At 39.9% G+C, this 19,856-nt stretch overlaps 1 protein-coding gene across 1 annotated transcript; it reads left to right on the forward strand.

Moving 5' to 3' along the window:
* The first annotated feature begins 4,573 nt into the window (after positions 1–4,573).
* LOC145126229 (basic leucine zipper 34-like) lies at positions 4,574–6,626 on the forward strand. Its single transcript, XM_079061630.1, has 4 exons — positions 4,574–5,514; positions 5,631–5,721; positions 5,880–6,006; positions 6,110–6,626. Exons 1-4 carry the CDS (start codon positions 4,949–4,951, stop codon positions 6,298–6,300), a joined length of 975 nt encoding a protein of 324 aa, XP_078917756.1. The 5' UTR covers positions 4,574–4,948; the 3' UTR covers positions 6,301–6,626.
* Positions 6,627–19,856: the final 13,230 nt, after the last annotated feature.

The raw sequence follows: 19,856 nt of genomic DNA on the forward strand, positions 1-19,856 counted from the left end.
AACTCCATCATATTAATAATAAAATGAAGTTTTATTAAGTAATAAATAAAGTTCTATATGTCTCAAACTCAAACTTAATATTGAATATTATCGTTAAAATTGAACCGCGCCAAAATATAAAATCGGATTTTATATTTGAACCTTAAATGTGATTTTTTGGAAACTTGATACCATGATTAGTTGGATGCATGCAGTTATCATGATATCACGTGTTATTCAAACTAGAATTATAAAACATAAAAAGACTATTTCAAACCTTAAATCTGTGCAATCCATTTTGAAGAAAACTCGCATATCTCTTGTATGCACTGGTAGGATAAATGATATCTAATCACTTAGTGTTATCTTTTGATGGTCGGGGTGTATTCACGATTTCTATAACCAAGTTATAGGCCGATTATACAAGTTTTTCAAATTGGATGATTTGATCAGAAATCTAGGAATTATATAATAAGATATAACTGGTAATCGATATCTACCAGGTTGGATTCAAATGGATGGAATAAAGGATATCTAACCATTATTTGTTTTGCAACTTGGATCCTAGACTTTGATAATTAATATTTTTGGAAACTAAAAGGGTATTAATTATTAAAGAGTTTAAATATTAAAAATACTAAATGAAATTTGTTAAATTTTGTAGACAAATAATCCATTCTCATTACCATGAATTGTTATTTTCTTTAATGACTTAATAAAACAGTAACATTCAATAGATACAACTTCAATGAATGAGTTCAAATCTGTGACAATCCGAAACTTTTCCGTTATCTATACTCGATTTCCGTTAATAAAATTTGGATTTTTTTTAAATTCCCGTCAAAATTCTTGGTTTGGGAAAAGACTTTACGCTTTTAAATCAATAAGATGTATTTTACACAAGGTGGAATTAACTGGAAATCACGCGAAAACTAGAAACTACACTCGACAGCCCCGAGTTCACGGCCAGGAGTTTACGGTCGCAAACTCGTGACCGTAAACTCGTTTACGGTCGGTGCCAGACACACTCTTGGCCGCAAACTCACCCCTATATAAGGGATGAGTGGCCTTCATTTCGAACTCTAAGCACTCAAAGGACTTTCTCTCTCTACTATCTATCTACAATTTTCAAGTTTGCTCAAGGATCTTCAAAATGTAAGTGATTCTTCACTTCTATGGTGTTTCGATCCCTTTCCTAGTGATGAATCCATGTTTCATCTCATAAAGTTCATCTTTTTCTAGATTTTCTCTCACACCAAGAACACCAAGAACACACACTAGTTCTTGGTGGCTAAAAATCTCATTCCAAGCTCCTTTATAGTAAGTAACTACTCTCTATGCTTGATATCTGCTATAAACTTTGGATTTCCATTATAAATCGACTCAAAGGACATTAACACGAAGGGTTTATGGCCGTAAACCCGGTGTACGGCCGTACACCCCGCATCGGCCGTAAACCCTAGAAAAGGATCAAGAATTGACCTTAAACACCCCTTTTTGCTATGCGAGGCTCGGAATACTTCCTAGAGGCTAGAAAGGACCTTGAAGCACCAAAAATCGCACCTTTCACCAAGTGTTTACGGCCATAAGCTCATAGGCCGTAAACCCACAGGCCGCAAACCCATGGACCGCAAACACTTGGACCGCAAGCTCATGGGCCGTAAACCCCATTGGACCACAAACCCCTGACCGTACACTCCTGATTACGGCCGCAAACTCCGTATCTTCAATCACATGTGATTCTAACACCTAGTTTCAAGTGTTTCCTAGTCCCTAAGGTGGTTTCCTTCCATAACAGATAGTGTTATGTCCTCATCTAATACATATATGTGTTACCAGATGTTAATAGGATCCACTTGCGTACGAAACATCAGTTGACACTCAGCATCCACACCGACCTTACACTCGGGTCTTACGACAAACTGTGAGTTCATACCCCTACATTTTTACTGGTTTCAAACGTTTTCAGGGGGAATACAAGCTAAACCATAAATGATTTTGTTAATACAAAGAGCTTTTAACAATTACAAAACTCATGCAATTCTCATTCATTAACCCTTTTGTACTGTGCTGAGCATAAGGGACGTTTTCACTACAATTGCATAGTTTTCCGGACTCGATATTCACTACACTATACTTGCAAACTATAGTCGGTATAGTTTGGGATTTTATAAAACATAACAAGTACAGAAACTTTCACTACTAAACGTATGCACTAATACAGAAATGGTTTACAGTTTACATCACTCCATCATCATGGTATTCATAACTGTAATATTCACTACATACGGTATATAAACGAAATTTCACTACGATAAAACGCTACGACGCTACATGTAAACTAGATTGTACGATACTGTGAGGCGCTTCTTCACTACTGTACCCTTAGGTGTACAGGGATAAATCCTATCATAGTATAACCAGAGTCTCCTGGAGGGAGAGCGTGAGATTTGTGAATAGATCTATTCGGGACTGACAATCCCACACCCGAACTGTTAGCTATAGTTAGGCAGGCATGCCTGGGGTGACAAATGTCATTTAACTCAACGCCTGAAGAACGTTGGAAAGGTCACTAGTCATATCAAGCATGGTTATACGACTCACATTATGTATAAATCACCTTTAGTTTACAATCTGGCAATCTTCAACGGTTTTATTTATACTAAATAGAACTAACGCACACTACGTATACTGGCTAAAGCCAGGGTTTTCAAACAGAACCGATTATGCAATGGTTTCACATACAAAATACTTATACTATTAGCTTTAGCTAGTCACATGAGGTAGTATCTTCGCATATCACTACAGTATTCAGTAACGAACATTCATGGTTTTATACGGAATCGATAACGCTACATTTTCACTAAAGAAAATATCGGATTTTCTTGAAACCATACAAACACTTTTACAAACATTTCTGCTAGCTCATCAACAAGTTTTCATTACAAACTACTGCTTATGAACTCACCAGCTTTATGCTGATATTTTTAAACTGCTTGTATTCTCAGGAAATCAGTAGACAAGTACATGCTGGGTTTTTGAGGAGTTGGAGCAATAAGAGTTTAATGTTTATATTCATACAAACTATATGATGTAATTCAAACAAGTTTCAGACAATTTCCAATTTGATGTAAACATTTTTATTTAAGTATTCATTGTAATGGTTGCGTTGCTATGATTGCTATTATACATTGGAGAAACTGGACACTGGAAGAGGAACTACTCCTCTTATCTGGAAAGAAAGTCTAGAAGAGACTAGTACTTCAGATATCTACTAGAAATAACTCTTACTTTTTGTATAACATTCAAGTACTTGGTACTTAAAGGTTAATATAATAATTATAAATGGGTTGCAAATATTTACAAAAGAGTAACCAGCTGAGCTCAATCAAGTTGGAACTACACTTTTGGAGTTTAGTTTATTAATTATGCTAGAAACAGAATGTACTTGTATTGTAGAACAATGTTTGTTTTGGAATAATGTACTTCAGATATCTACTAGATATAACTCTTACTTTTCATATAACACTCAAGTACTTTGTACTTAAATGTTAATCTAATATTTGTAAATGGCTTGCAGATATTTACAAAAGCGTAACCAGCTGAGCTTAGTCAAGTTGGAACTACACTCTCGGAGTTTAGTTTATTAATTATGTTAGAAACAGAATGTACTTGTATTGTAGAACAATGTTTGTTTTGAAACAATGTATGTTTTAATTTAGCTTATCTAAATATATGTCTCAGTTAATTTATAAATGATTGACTATTTACATCAATTGTTTTTCATAACAATCACATTCATATTCGGAAATGATTAAAACTTCTTTTTATGAGACTTGATCTATTAATAAGAATTATAAAGTAAATATCAATGTTTTATAATTTCCTTATAAATTATACCATCGAAATCGATATTCTCGAACACATGATAAATACCATAGAGTAGCAAAAATGTTTGTTGATGAACATTCCTTGGAAATGAACTTTGATTGAAACGAATATTGTCATTGACACTCGACGGGAACTTTGGTGGGAGCTAAGGGTTTTTCGTGAATGAGGACGACGGGAGTGAAGAACGAGAACGGAATAGGCTTATTTAAAACAATTCAAATAAAAGGTAATACATGTGGTTATTTCATTAAAGCACATGGCACCAACATTTCTTTTGTGGCACCTAAATCAGGAAAATGTGAGTTCATTCCCTTAATATACAAAAAAAAATAGGTGACCTTTTAAAACAAATGTGACAAGTTTGATGGACTAATATGACATTTTTCTTAAAAATGATAATAATAATAATGCCAAACCAAAAACATTAAAATTTGTGATTATTTTAGCATAAAATCTCCAATAAAGTTCTAATATTTTGAGTCGGTTTACATTTTTTTCCAACTTTTATTTTTCGAACAGAAAAATTCTAAATATTTTATATTTTGCCTAAACTAACGAATTAACTTTTATTTATTTTTTTCAACAGATTATTATATAAAATTAGATAATTAAGACTTTTCTGATCGAAAAGATTAATATTTAACTATAAATTAACCCAAAATACGGATATTTCCCTACAAAATAATGAAATGCAATAAAATCCTATCGAACATGATAGGATGGAGGAAGCACAATTACACCGGCACGTGGTGGGCTGATTCTGATTTCCGCCGGTTATTAAATTAACCACCCTTCTAATCTTTTCTCAGTGAAACCGTTGTGCCACAGCCTGTTGCTAGCTGTCATAATCCTCCTCCATGTGACCCACCACCATCACCACCTCCCTCTTCCTTCCCACCAAAACAAGAAGAAACCCTCTACATTTCTACACGTAATTGCAGAATTTTGATTGTAGGTATATATATGTGTACTTCTTCCTTCATTGCTACGTTCATCGTGAATCGTGATCTGATCGTTCAGCTTGCTGAATTTTGGATCTAGTTTCGTGGAATTTTGGTTTTTGTGAGTTTCTATATATATGGCACAATTGCCGCCAAAAGTGCCAACAATGGCGCAGAATTGGCCGTCGTTTGCCTACCAGATGATGTCGGTGCCGTCTTCCGCAGCTCAGCCACCGAATTGGGTGGACGAGTTCCTTGATTTCTCGGCAGCGAGGAGGAACTCGCATCGGAGATCTGTTAGCGATCCAATTGCTTTCATTGAGTCGCCGTTCATCGAGGAGTGTCGTAATTCCAATGGAATTAATAATTCCTTGATGCCTTGCTCTAACAACAATGGATTTGAACGTTTGGACGATGAGCAGTTTAGCTCCATGTTTCCCGACGAAGACGTCACAGCAGCAAATCTACCGTCGACGAGGTCGACGTCATCTAATCAGTCTACGCCATCGGATCAAAACAGTGATAATGACGACGCGAAACCAACTCCGCCACCGGAGCAACAACAGCACCACCACCAGCCGAAAAATGAACCTGGAGAGGTGGAAGACGGCGGCGATTGCCAACCTGAGACAGATTCCGGTAAACCTTGCTTTAATTTCTCTAGCGAGGGCACCACCATTGTTGATCCAAAGAGGGTGAAAAGGTACAATTACCTAAACCAGAAATCGTAATCAAAATTTTCATTCATAATTAAGCTAATCAAGTTCATACACAGCTTAATTACGTGTAATTAATCTTCATAATCTACCTCCTCAACAGGATTCTAGCAAATCGTCAGTCTGCTCAGAGATCAAGAGTGAGAAAGTTGCAGTACATTTCTGAACTCGAACGCAGCGTCACCACATTACAGGTTTGTAAATTGTACACAATTCACGAAATCGTTCAATTAATTTTCAAAGAAATCGTTGAAGAATTAGCAATTCACTTACAAAACATAAATCAAGTGACTGTTGATTAAAATTGAAGTATAAGAATAACTAATCCATGATCAATTTGTTGTTAATTCAGACGGAAGTATCGGCATTATCACCACGAGTTGCGTTTTTGGATCATCAGAGATTGGTTTTGAACGTGGATAACAGCGCACTTAAGCAACGAATAGCAGCTTTAGCACAAGACAAGATTTTTAAAGATGGTAATTAATTTGATGTTAATCGAATTGGATACGAATTTGATTCGTGAAATTAAATAAGATAATTAAGACGATCGATCATAATTCATAAATGTTGTTAATGCAGCTCACCAAGAAGCATTGAAGAAGGAGATAGAGAGGTTAAGGAGAGTGTATCACGAACAGAACATGCAGAAGGCGGAGGAAGTGGAGGAGGAGGAGGAGGTGAACGGAGCCACCATTGGCGGGAACGACGGTGGCTCCGCCGCAGAAACAGGAGTGGTACGCAGGTCGGAGGGAGGAGGTAGAATCTGCTAAATTGCGCCCCCATGCATGCACGTGGTGTGTTTCCTTGCTTTTGGTGGTGGTGTGAGTGGTCCCCATGATTCGCATGTGACTTTTTTTAATTTAACATGGCTTCTTCAGCACTTCTTTTTTCCTTTTCCTTTTTTTTCCTATTCTAAATTTAATTTATTTTTCTATTTATTTTTTAAGATTCTTTTACCCAAAATTAGGGTGTGGGGTGTTTGGATTGTAGGTGGAGGTTACTTTTGTAATTTAGTAATTGTTGTGATTATTTGTAGTTTTTCTCTTTAACTATTTTGCCCAAATGGGCCATTAATGCTATCAAAAGGTTGATTTAATGTTGTAGCCGGTTTGTAATGTGAGTTCGATGTTTTAGCTTTATGGTAAATAAATGTTATTATTTTAACACCTAAATGAAAGTATGTAAATTGCATAAAATACATTAAGTTTTTATAAAATTTGATATTGACATTATGTTATTTTTCTTATAATTAAGAAAGTTTTCATAAAAAAATAATTTTGACACTAAATTTTCCAAAATTATTCTAATATTGTCATCTAACTTGCTAACCCGGATGTCAGTTGGCATCACATGACGGTCTTTGATGATGTGACGCATACATGACATGAGTACGTGGCATTTTTAAAGAAAACACAGTGTCAAAATCGATTTTTTCTTAAAATTTAATGTCTTTTGTGGAATTTGACTTTATTATAACCTAGTAACCAAGACTTGTTGGAGGGTTGGGACCCTTTGTGTGCACGGTTTTGGAGCAAAACAACAAAACAAAGTTCACGTCTATATATGCAGTACCATAATCTTGGTGCTATTAGTTTGTATTCCAATCTCCCGCATCCTTAAAGCTAATTTAGGATGCCCTAAAGTTAGTGGACGAAATAAATTCAATGCATTATAGAAAAGTTTTCGTATGTATATCTATTAAACTCTAACGAATTTAATGCATTGTGGATGCCCTAAACTTATTGGACATGATGAAAGATTATATGGAAAGAAGTGTTATTTTGAGTTGTGGATTTCATAACAAGCTGAATATTAAGACAATAAGTTTCAGTGACCACCATTTGAGGCTACACAATCCAGACAGTAATTGCTATCATAAATCTATAATGAACGAATGATCAGAACTTTTTATTTCGAAAAGATTGTGGTTAGCAAACAATGACATTCGATGGATAACAAACTATAAGAAATCGTCCATATCTGCAAGTGCATCCATGGACAAAGTCATGCCAACATTTTTACACAACGATAAGAATTTAAAATAGAACACCATCAACATCAAACGAAACTAATTTGAAAATTTAAATGTCATAATAGCACCAACACAACCATTCTTTAATTTGAGGATCAAACCCCCAACAAAGAGGAACATGGAAACATAAAATGAGTGAAGAACTCACGAGCAATGACATAGTCAAGCTCTGTGATCGTAGCAAACTAACTAGAGACTTGTCAATTCCACCAGAAAACATTGCACCTGTAGACACCAATTTTATTTTATTGTTTTGTTCCAAAAGTTTGCCCACAAAGGGTCTCCAACCCTCCAAGAAAATCATGATTATTATGTTATAATGACAAATTGCACAAAAGACAATAAGTTTTCAATTTTTTGTGAAAACTTAGTGTTCTTTGTGTAATTTTCCCTAACTGATAGTGATAAATCATGCGAGGTGAATAATTAATAAAATATAAAGATTTTGCATATTATATTCATGGAGGTAGGATGAATTTCAAAAATGGTAAGTCGCACCATCTGAGCGGCTCACGTCAACCCGTCCTAAGGTCCACATAGAAGATCAATAGTGAACTGGTGATATTTGAGACGTGTCAGGGTTTTGAAACCTAGACCTCATATATGGAATTTTTCTCCTATGTTCAATAAGCTCTCATCAATATTTTGGTATTTAAATATTTATTTAAGGTAAATGGTAAATATTTATGACCTTAGTAATTTATTTAATTCAACTAAATGATATGGAGATTATGTGGAGGGGGTATAAATACAATGTGATGACCGATTTGAATTTCTACCGGTGAAAAAAAAAACTTGGATTCTTGGTGAAATTTGTGAGAAATCAAAAGGTAATTCATTGATTTTTAATAGCATCATTTAGGATTAGAGATATATGGTTAAGAATCATCTTTCACTTTTTAAATGTACATCAGCTTTTATTCACGTTTTTTTCACTCACCGAAAAGTATGAAATAGTCATCTTTCACTACATTTTATTTTTATTTTTTTTAATAAAAATAATTGATTTTTAAGATTTATAATTAAAAAAATAAATATAATTTCTTAAAAATGATTAATCAACACAAAAAATAATTAAAATTAAAATACTTCATTACTTAAAATTAAAATTACATAAAAAAGACAGATAAAAAACATTTAAGATTAAAAAAAAATCTAGAAAACAACCAATATTAAAAAACCATAACCACGATTAAAAAAAAAAAAAAAAAAAAAAAAAAAAAAAAAACTAGATGTAACGTCCCATTTTTCATAAAAAAAAAACCATTTTTAATTTCGATAAAACATTGTTTTCATAAAACCCAAGTCAAGAAAATCGTAAGTATCAAATACATTCATCCCAAAATATCAGAGTATCAAAACATGCGGAATCACAAACTGCAGGTGGATGTGTACAATCAAGCATTCGCCTTCCCGCGATCATCTGAAGTACCTGAAACATGCTTGATCCATAACTGTAATCATGAAGTTTTGTGAGTTTCCCAAATATCACATACAACACATCATAAATAAACTGTTATGGGTTATCAGCAACCCTAAGGATTATCAGCAATCTCAATAGGCTACCAGCATGCCCGGTGGACTAACATCACGTCCAATGGGCTAAGAGTACGCCATGGGGACTATCAGCAGTCCCAGTGGGCTAACGACACGCCCTAGAGTTAACAACAACTTCGCATCACATATAACAACAAGAGCAAATAAGACTTAGCTAGTCTAGCATGCACACACTATGACACATGTAATATAGTGAAAAGACTCACCTCGTAGATATCAGCTAAACACAATAACTCTCACACAGTTTAGACTGGTATTATGAAACACCTAACATCAATATAGAAATACACTTTCAGTCTGCACCCTAGAACCCTTCAGTTGACCAAAAGTCAACTATGATCTAAAAGTCAATGGTCAAAGTCAACTCTCTACGTTATGGCCACGCATAGGCCACGTCATGGGTACTCCAAGACAAAATAATCGGGCCACCCCAGTCGCCATGTCATGGCGACCAGAATGCCACGTCGTGGGAACTGGCTCCCACAACTTAACAGATTCAGCTCTCAATCTGTTAAGTCATTCCTTCCCACTTTCCATAGAGCTTCATACAGCCTAATACATTACAAAGTTGGGTGCTTTTCAGACATGCATGTCCAATGCAAGTCTAAAGCACAAACTTAGGTCAAAATGGAGAAATAGCACCAAAAGCTCATGCATGGAGTCCAAAACACCACCAAAATCCATATCTGAGACTTATGCTCACCAAAGGACCTCTATGATCCATAATATTGCTAACTTGATGGATTCCATGCACTCTACTCAACTCAAACATGAAGAAGAATGGGTAAAAATCTAGATCTAACATGCTTAAATGAGAAAGGTAAGAACTTGATGACTTACAAAGGTCCAAAAACAACACAAGATGATGAGAAAGAGGCTTGCTTGCTGATGTAATGCACCAAAGGGATCTTCTTCTTCTACAATGGGCTAAAACCCACCAAAAGAGCTCTCAACATCAATGATATATACATATTTAACTACATATTTAATGCATATATTTAATACTTTTAGCTACAATTATGTTTATTTTTGGACAAAAGATACTAATTATGTTTAAAATATGTATTGTAGCAGCAAAGACTTGCTCGGGATGAAAAGGAAGCAAATGAGGAGCTGGAAGCAGGAAAATGGAATGTAACAACGTAATTTTTCAAAACAATTTTTCACTTTTAAAGATACAATTTCATTCATAAATATACTCAAATCTCAATGTATCATATATCAAATCCATAAAAAACACATCCCAAGATCAAATGTATAAAACTCCAATAGTGTGTACTGATCATGCCGGCGCCTTCCCGCGATCCTCACTGGTACCTGAAACACATAACACAAAATATTGTAAGCATAAATGCTTAGTGAGTTACCCAAAATACCACATATAACACATAATAGCCACTCGAGGCTGTAACTCTGTGGACCCTCCGGTCCTAACTCTGTGGACCCTCCGGTCCTAACTGTGTGGACCCTCTGGTCCTAACTCTGTGAACCTTCCGGTTCTACTCTGTAAACTCTGGAACATACACGACATGAATCACATAGAAATCATGCAGTGTATCACAATCACATAAATAGCATACAAGATACTCTGTCACATAACTCTAATTACCACTCTAGGTAAAGTATAGTGAGAAGACTCACCTCGGGTAACTCGGTAAATCTCGAGCTCGGTAAAATCTGGTCTAGCCCCCGCCTAATCACATAGAATAAGCACTATAATCAATACAACTCTCAAGGCTAGACTAACCCCCCCTCTTAGTACTCTCAGAAGGGTAAAAGACCATTTTACCCCTCTCATGGCTCAAAGACCGTAACATTGACCAAACCCTAAAAATCAACAAAAGTCAACGGTCAAACTTTGACTTAGACTCGTCGAGTGCACTAGTGTGACTCGGCGAGTACCTGCATGTCCTCTTCATCCCTGGTCCTCACTCGACTCGCTGAGTCAACCCTACACTCAACAGGTTATTACAGATCGTGAATCGCGGGGCAACCCGACTCGACTCGTCGAGTCCCTTATGGGCTTGGCGAGTTCCTCCCATGACATCCCTCATCTGACCTCCTGAGGTCAGATCTGTTTCTTTAATCTATAGATCTGACTTCCCCATGACCAATAAACATGTAAATGTCGAATCTTGCTACACATGCAATGCCCCCAAGGCTTATTTTGGTGAAATCCCTTCTAACATGGCAACCTATGTCCATTTCCTCCATAGAACCACATAAAGCAGCATGGTTCAGGCTCTCTGGACCTCAAAAGGTCCAGATCTAGAGTTTAGCACTCAATGGGACACTATACACAACTAATCAAGCCATAAAAGGGTATAGAAAACCCTAAATTCAATGCCATTAAGCAAAACAGGAGGATATGATCAAATAGCTACCTCAAACTTGAAGATCCAAGCTGAAAACCCACTGAAATGCAATCCTCTTGACCTCCCCTTGCTGGAAACACTTTCTCCTTTGCAAAATCACACCAAAAATGATCAAAAAGGCTCAATCTCTCTCACAACTCACTCACAATTGCTAGGGTATCTCTCTCTGGACTGGTAGCCGCAAATGGAGGCCATAAAGGCCTTTAAATAGGGCACATACCCCGAGAATTAGGGTTTTAATTCACAGCGCGGACTCGTCGAGTCCACCCTTTCCGACTCGTCGAGTCCGTTCATTAATCCAGTCAGCAGTCGCGGTCCTACTCGACGAGTCTGCGACTCAACTCGTCGAGTCCCTCTCTTTTTCTCAAAAATAAATGATAAAATATAATACCTGGAATTCCGGATGTTACAATTCTCCCCCACTAGAATCAGACTTCGCCCTCGAAGTCTTACTCCACAAACAACTCTGGATGCTGCTCACGCATCTCTAACTCCGGCTCCCAAGTCAGCTCGGACCCTCTCCGATGTTGCCACTGGACCTGCACCAGGGGCACCTCCTTGTTCCTCAGAACCTTGATCTTCCGATCCACAATCGCAACTGGCCTCTCAACATAATTCAGGCTGGCATCCACCTGAATATCCTCCAACGGTACCACCGCCGTCTCGTCGGCTATACACTTCCTCAACTGAGACACGTGGAAGGTATCATGGATCTGACTCAACTCCGCAGGTAGCTCCAGACGATATGCTACCCTGCCTACCCTCGCAGTCACCCTGAACGGACCGATGTACCGGGGCCCCAGCTTTCCCCTCTTCCTGAATCGGATCACTCCTTTCCAAGGAGATACCTTCAGGAGTACGAAATCCCCACCTGGAACTCAAGCTCGGATCGTCGCCTATCCGCATAACTCTTCTGGCGACTCTGAGCCGTCAACAACCTCTGTCTAACCTGTTGTATCTGCTCCGTCGTCTGAAGCACTAACCCAGTGTTGCCCATCACTCGCTGCCCGACCTCTCCCCAGCATATGGGAGTCCGACACCTCCTCCCGTACAACAACTCAAAGGGAGGCATGCCGATACTCGAATGGTGGCTGTTGTTATAAGAAAACTCAGCCAACAGCAAATACGTGTCCCAACTTCCTCCGAAGTCCATCACACATGCTCGCAGCATGTCTTCGAGCGTCTGAATCGTCCGATCGCTCTGACCGTCCGTATGTGGGTGGTATGCGGTACTGAAATGCAGCCTCGTACCCAACTCCTCATGGAATTTCTTCCAGAACCTGGAAGTGAAACGCACATCTCGATCCGACACGATCGAGATCGGTACTCCATGCCGCGATACCACCTCTCTCACATACAATTCTGCCAGCCTCTCAGCAGAATAGCTCTCACTGATAGCAAGGAAATGAGCGCTCTTCGTCAGCTGGTCAACGATCACCCAAATTGCATCGACACCTCTCGCAGTCCTCGGCAATTTGGTGATAAAATCCATTGAAATCTGTTCCCACTTCCACTGGGGAATCTCAAGTGGCTGCAACTTGCCGTGCGGACGCTGGTGCTCAGCCTTAACCCTGCGACAGGTCAAGCACCTCTCAACAAACCATGCCACATCCCTCTTCATACAGGGCCACCAATAGTCTCTCTTCAGGTCCAAATACATCTTAGTGGCCCCGGGATGGATCGAAAACCTCGATCTGTGCACCTCCTCCATCAAAATGGTACGTGCCCCGCCCTCAAATGGCACCCAAATCTGACCCCGAAATGTCATAAGCCCTCAGCTATCAGCAATGAACTCAGGTACTTGCCCGATCACCCGTTCTCTCTTGCGGTTCTCCGGTCTCATAGCCTCTACCTGGGCCTCCCGAATGGTGTCCAACACCGTAGTTATCACTGTCAGTCGCATACAAATGTCTCGAATCGGGGCACTCTCCGCCCTACGGCTCAGGGCATCAACAACAACATTAGCTTTGCCCGGATGGTACAGGATCTCACAATCGTAATCCTTTACCACGTCCAACCATCTCCTCTGGCGCATATTCAGGTTGGGTTGATCCATCAAATACTTCAAGCTCTTGTGGTCCGTGTAAATGGTACACCGAACCCCATACAGATAGTGACGCCAGATCTTGAGGGCGAACACCACTGCCCCCAGCTCCAGATCGTGGGTGGGATACCTCGTCTCATGAGGCTTCATCTGCCTCGATGCATACGCTATCACATGCCCCCTCTGCATAAGTACTGCACCCAACCCTGATATCGACGCGTCACAATACACCACAAAATCCTCCATCCCCTCCGGAAGGGCTAACACTGGGGCTTCGCATAATCTCTGGCGAAGTGTCTCGAATGAGGCTTGCTGCTCCGGGCCCCAACTGAAAGTCACGCCCTTCCGGGTCAACCTGGTGAGAGGAACAACAATCTTGGAGAAATCTTTAATAAATCTCCTATAATAGCCGGCCAACCCCAGAAAACTCCTGATCTCGGTGGGGGATCTCGGCACCCCCCAACTTATCACCGCCTCAATCTTGGCCGGATCGACCAATATCCCCTTCTGGTTAACGAGATGTCCCAGGAACTGGACCTCTCGTAACCAGAAATCACACTTGGAGAATTTGGCGTAAAGCCTCTCCGATCTCAGAACTCCAAGAATCTCTCTCAAATGCTCCTCATGCTGCTCTCTGGATCTCGAGTACACCAATATATCATCAATGAACACTATCACCGAACGATCCAACATCGGTCAGCACACTCGGTTCATGAGGTCCATGAACGCCGCTGGTGCATTGGTGAGCCCAAAAGGCATCACCACGAACTCGTAATGCCCATAACGAGTCCTGAATGCTGTCTTCTGGATATCCTCATCGCGCACCCTCATCTGGTGATATCCAGACCTCAAGTCTATCTTGGAAAACCAAGACGCACCCTGCAACTGGTCGAACAGATCGTCGATCCTTGGCAATGGATAACGGTTCTTGACCGTTAATTTGTTCAACTCCCGGTAATCAATGCACATCCGGTGTGAACCATCCTTTTTCTTGACAAAAAGGATCGGCGCTCCCCACGGCGAGCTACTCGGTCTTATAAAACCCTTCCCCAGCAGCTCCTGAAGCTGCGAGGATAACTCCTGCATCTCTGGCGGCGCAAGGCGATAAGGCGCCTTGGCGATAGGCGCTGCCCCCGGAACCAAATCGATGCGGAACTCCACCTGCCTCTCGGGAGGCACACCCGGCAACTCCTCGGGGAAAACATCCGGGAACTCACGCACTATCGGAACCTCATCAACCGACCTCGGTTTCTCTGCATCTACTCTCGTAGCCACCACATAAGCCACAAACCCACTACAGCCCTGCTGTAGACTCTGCCTCACCCTAGCGGCCGAACAAAATGCTGACCCAGAACGGGTACCCTCGCCATAAACCGTAAGAACTCCACCACTAGGGTCTCGTATGGTCACCAACTGTCGCTCGCAGTCGATAACCGCTACAAACCTGCTCAACCAGTCCATGCCCACAATGACACAGACATCACCCATCGCAATAGGGACCAAATCAATCGAAAACTCAACGCCGAAGATCTCGAGTACACATCCTCAAAACACATCAGTGGCATACACCGCTCTCTCGTCAGCTATGGAAACTCGCAAAGGTCGACTCAACGCCTCTCGACAGATACCGATGTGCTGACTAAAGGCTAACGACACAAAAGACCGACTCGCACCCGAGTCAAATAACACCAAAGCAGGTACAAAACTCACAAGAAACGTACCTACGCATATCATAATATAAGCATAACACCATAAACTCAAAATAAATAGATGAAAGAACACATACCAGCCACAACATCTGGCGCTGCGCGGACCTCCTCCGCTGTCAGCTGGAAGGCTCTCCCGCGAGCCTTTGGCGCCTCGACCTTCGCTGGCCGACTCTCTACAGCTCGAACGACAGCAGGGGCAGATCCCTGTGATGCTCCCTGGGCTGACCCCCGCAACTGCGGACACTCGGCCTTCCGGTGTCCGGCCTGGTTGCAGTGAAAACAGACTGCAAACCCCTTGGGGAAATCCTTGGCCATGTGCCCCTCCTTGCCACACTTGTAGCAAGACCCTGCTCTGCAAACCCCCTCATGACTCTTGCCGCACTTGCCACAAGTGCGGCTCTTCTGGTTCCCTGATCTCGAATCAGCGGGCTTGGCCCGCTTGGCTGCCGACTGGGACTGTGCCGGTCGCCGATCCCTCCCTTGAGACTCCGCCTCCTCCCTGGCCTGAGTCTCGAGCTCAATCTCCCTCTTCTGGGCATTTACCTGAAGCTCGGTAAATGTCCGGTACGACGAGTTCGCCACGAACTCGCGGATGTCTCTCCTCAAAATACTCAAATACCGACTCATGCGTGCCTGCTCGGAAGACACGTGCTCAGGGCAGAACATCGCCCTCTCATGGAACATCCTGATGATCACTGTAACAGACTCGGTACCCTGCTTGAGGGTCAAGAACTCCTAGGCCAAACGTTTGTTGGATATAGTGTCTAAGTCCATAACTTTATTTGGTATGTACTTGACCCGACCCGGCATGGTCCATTTGGGTTGCATGGCATTGCAATACTTGGATAGACTAAATGAGAGAATAAGGCACTTATCATTATTAATATATTATAAGTTCTAATATATTAATAATAGTATTATTTAATTAGTATTGATCAAGTATTAATCTAGGATTAATCTAGTGATCAAAGTGAGACTAATTAAATATATAAGGTTGATTGTGACAATCATCAATTCTTTTATGGTGGATTAATGATCCATGGTTTATGGGTTATGGATGTAACCAAATGGAGCTCCATGGATAGTCCATGGAGGTTACAAATCCATGGGTCATGGGAAATCAAGAGTCATGACAATTAAGGGCATTCATGTGTAAACCCTAATTGTGACAACACTATAAAAGGAACCCTATGGCTAGCAAAAGTGGAGCTAGTGGACATAGTGTTACTAGAGAGGGCATAACCAATTTTGAGTGCTAGAAGTATTCTCTCAAGTTATTCCAAGTCTTGTGGTGTTGTGTGAAGCATTTGAGGCACAACATTTGGGGTGCTAGGCTCACAAAGTCTTGAAGGAATCCAAGCAACAACAAGGTATGTATTTCTACTAGTTTTTATGTTTTATGTAATCCCCATGCCATGCTAGTTAGGAAATAACCTTGAAAAAGAAATTTGCATGTATATAGAGAAAACATAGATTCAAGGTTATTAGGGTTGCATGTACACTTAGGAAGTGTTAGAATGCTCAAAACTCATCAGTGGTATCAAAGCCTAGGATTGTTTTCTGTATACTTGATGCAAAACTGCTTAAAAATCGAAAATTCTGCACTCTGACGACTGAACTCGCCGAGTCCATGGGGAGGACTCACCGAGTCCATGAACAAATTCATTCTACTCGCCGAGTAGAATAGTGCACTCGGCGAGTAGGAGCGTGCTGGGCAGTTTTTTCGAGTTTTGTTGCTGGAAATGGATTAAGATCATTATCCCAATCTGTTTTGGACTTGTAAAATCTGTTTTTCAAAATGATAATGATTATGTTAACCCATTTTTGCATGGCTTTTATCAATTTTCAAGTATTGTATATAGTTATATGATTTCTTGAAATTGCTTGACATGAATTTGTGTTCTTATGAGTTTTTAGAAGATCATAGGAATTATATGTAACCTCCATGTATGTTTAATTCATGATCTTAATGGCTATGATGGTGTCCATAACTTGTCCTCAAGTTATGGATAACCAAAAGTCACTTCTTTTAATTATGATTAAAGAACTAAAGAGGTTTCATAAAATGAAGAGTCTTCATTTTTATGAATCATTAAAACTCATAAGTTACAAATTGAAGAGACTTGGAATAGTTTGAAATCTTGCCCTCAAGTTTTGGAATTTGAAAAGTCTTACACTTTAATACTTTAATTCCAAATTAAACCTTAGATTTTTAAAAGGTTTAAAAATCAACACTTATACTATTATTATAATTTTATTATATAGATATGTATAAGAATATGTCATTCTTACCGTTAGTAGGCCTCATTCACGAAGCCGGTCTATAAGGGGGGTATAAGGTTGTTGCCTATAAAATGGTGACTTAATGGGTGTCCACTCTCACCCACCGCTTCCTTGATCGGTGGAGGGTCGTTAGCCGAACGGGTAGGATACGACTTTAAATACTTGTTAAAAGTATAATGAATTATAAAGTAACTATACATTATAAATTCCCAATCTTAGTTACTTTAGGAAAATGTGAAATTGGTGCTAGCCCATAAAATTACACTTTGTACCTTACCAAGTCGTTAGTGGAGCGTGTGTGGTTAACCGGCACACTAACATGGACTAGTAAGAGTGGCAAAGGGTAACTTGACCTTATTATAGATCGGTGGAGCGTGTGTGGTTAACCGGCACATCGATTAGGTAATATTGTTGAGGGTACCAAGTCAATTTGTATGGTTATTCACACCTTGTTTGTGATCCTCGGCATCCCAGTCACAAACTTGAGAGGGCACAATCGAGATTCAAACATGCCATTGAAAAGTTCAATGTATCTCAAAAGATCTAGGAGTTTCAAAACCAATAAAACCTAATAATAAAATATTTCGTTCTTATGGTGGAAATTGGTAAATCGTCATTTACCTACCTTCAAATATTTTATAGTATGGATTACGGCATCCCTCTTCCAACTATGAATAGTTTGTTTGATCCTAGCCTTAATATTTCATTTGGGTGAATTATTAAGGATTCCTAATCTAATGAAACTTGTCTTTCTTTCCTTCAGATGTCTTCCAACAATGCTTCTGGCTCAAACCCAACAGGCTCCTTTTCCCTTATGAACTTGTGTGGTAAGGTCATCTTTGATGGATCCAATTTCAATGAGTGGATCAGAAACATCAGAATGATTACCCGCTATGAGGACAAAGAATATGTCCTTGATAAGGAGCTTAAGGTTGTGAATGAAGCCACTGCTACTCCTGAAGAGTTTGCGGAGTTTGTTGCACATGAAAAGGATGCTACTAAAGTAGCATGCATCATGATGGCCACCATGACTCCTGAACTTCAAAAATCCTATGAAGATTTCTACCCCTATGAGATGCACCTGGATCTGATGGAAAGGTACCATCAGAGCGCGCGTCAGGAGAGGTATGAAATCATCTCCTCCATGATAACCGCAAGGATGAAGGATGGTGAACCCATCACCGGTCACTTGCAGAAAATGCAAAGGTTTGTTGACCGGTTGCTGAAGCTAAATGTTGACTTTCCTGAGGAAATGGCGATTGACATCATTCTCCATTCCTTACCTCCAAGTTATGATCAGTTTCGTATGACTTATCATATGAACAAGGAGGAAGTCACACTTAGCAAACTTCAAGGACTCTTAAGGACAGCTGAAAATGGCCTTAAGGGTAAAGCGGTTGTTACTTCTACTCCTTCAACATCCCTTGTTCTGGCTATTGGGCAGGGAAAGGGTAAGAAGAGGAAAAGCCCTTCGAAGGGTACCAAGGGTAAGACTCTTGATGGTTCCTCTTCAAGTGGGACAAAGAAAGGTCCCATTACTCCTTCTTCAAACCCAAAGGAAGCACAATGCTTCTATTTCCAGGATAAGGGACACTTCAAGCGAAGCTGCCCTAAATATCTGCAAGATCTAAAGGATGGGAAGGTTAAACCCACCCATGCAGGTATTTACACAATATTGTCTAACAACTCATCTAATGCTAATTCTTGGGTGCTTGATACAGGGTGTGGTATTCACATTTGTACTGATTTGCAGGCACTAAGAAGAAGTGAGCAAGTGGAGCACGGGAAGATAAACTTAGTCATGGGCAATAGGAAAGCATCACCTGTTACCAAGATAGGAGTTTATTCTTTATTGCTTAATAATGGGTTAATGTTAGATTTGAATAAGTGTTGTTACTCGCCCGAAATGGCGAGAAATATTATTTCCTTTCATGGCTTGTACAAACAAGGTTTTACATTTTCATTTGATAATAAAAATGGTGCTATTAATGTTTATTACAATGATGTATTTTACTTTAAAGCATTACCTTGTGATGGTGTATATGAAGCCGTGAATGTTGTAGACAATCTAGGAAATAATGTGTTGTATATTGATTCTTCAGATAGCTTGGATAAAGCATCCTTGTGGCATTGTCGTCTTGGACATGTTAACAAGAAGCGCATAGGCCAACTCCAAAAGGCTGGAGTCTTGGAATCATTTGACCTCAAGTCAGATGATAGTTGCGAGTCTTGTTTACTTGGAAAAATGACAAAGTCACCCTTCACAGGTACATGTGATAGGGGTGAAGGTTTGTTGGACCTTGTACACACGGATGTGTGTGGGCCC

This window comes from Lactuca virosa, chromosome 7 (genome assembly GCF_052849685.1).
Source record: "Lactuca virosa cultivar CGN04683 chromosome 7, Lactuca_virosa_CGN04683_v6, whole genome shotgun sequence".
Taxonomy (NCBI): domain Eukaryota; kingdom Viridiplantae; phylum Streptophyta; class Magnoliopsida; order Asterales; family Asteraceae; genus Lactuca; species Lactuca virosa.

What these genes read in the sequence shown, in the direction of transcription:
- LOC145126229 (XM_079061630.1), top strand. Translation starts at nt 4,949, where the DNA reads ATGGCACAATTGCCGCCAAAAGTGCCAACAATGGCGCAGAATTGGCCG. An exon ending in GATCCAAAGAGGGTGAAAAG is followed by an intron (nt 5,515 to 5,630) that starts GTACAATTACCT and finishes CCTCCTCAACAG; the next exon opens with GATTCTAGCAAATCGTCAGT. An exon ending in AGACAAGATTTTTAAAGATG is followed by an intron (nt 6,007 to 6,109) that starts GTAATTAATTTG and finishes TTGTTAATGCAG; the next exon opens with CTCACCAAGAAGCATTGAAG.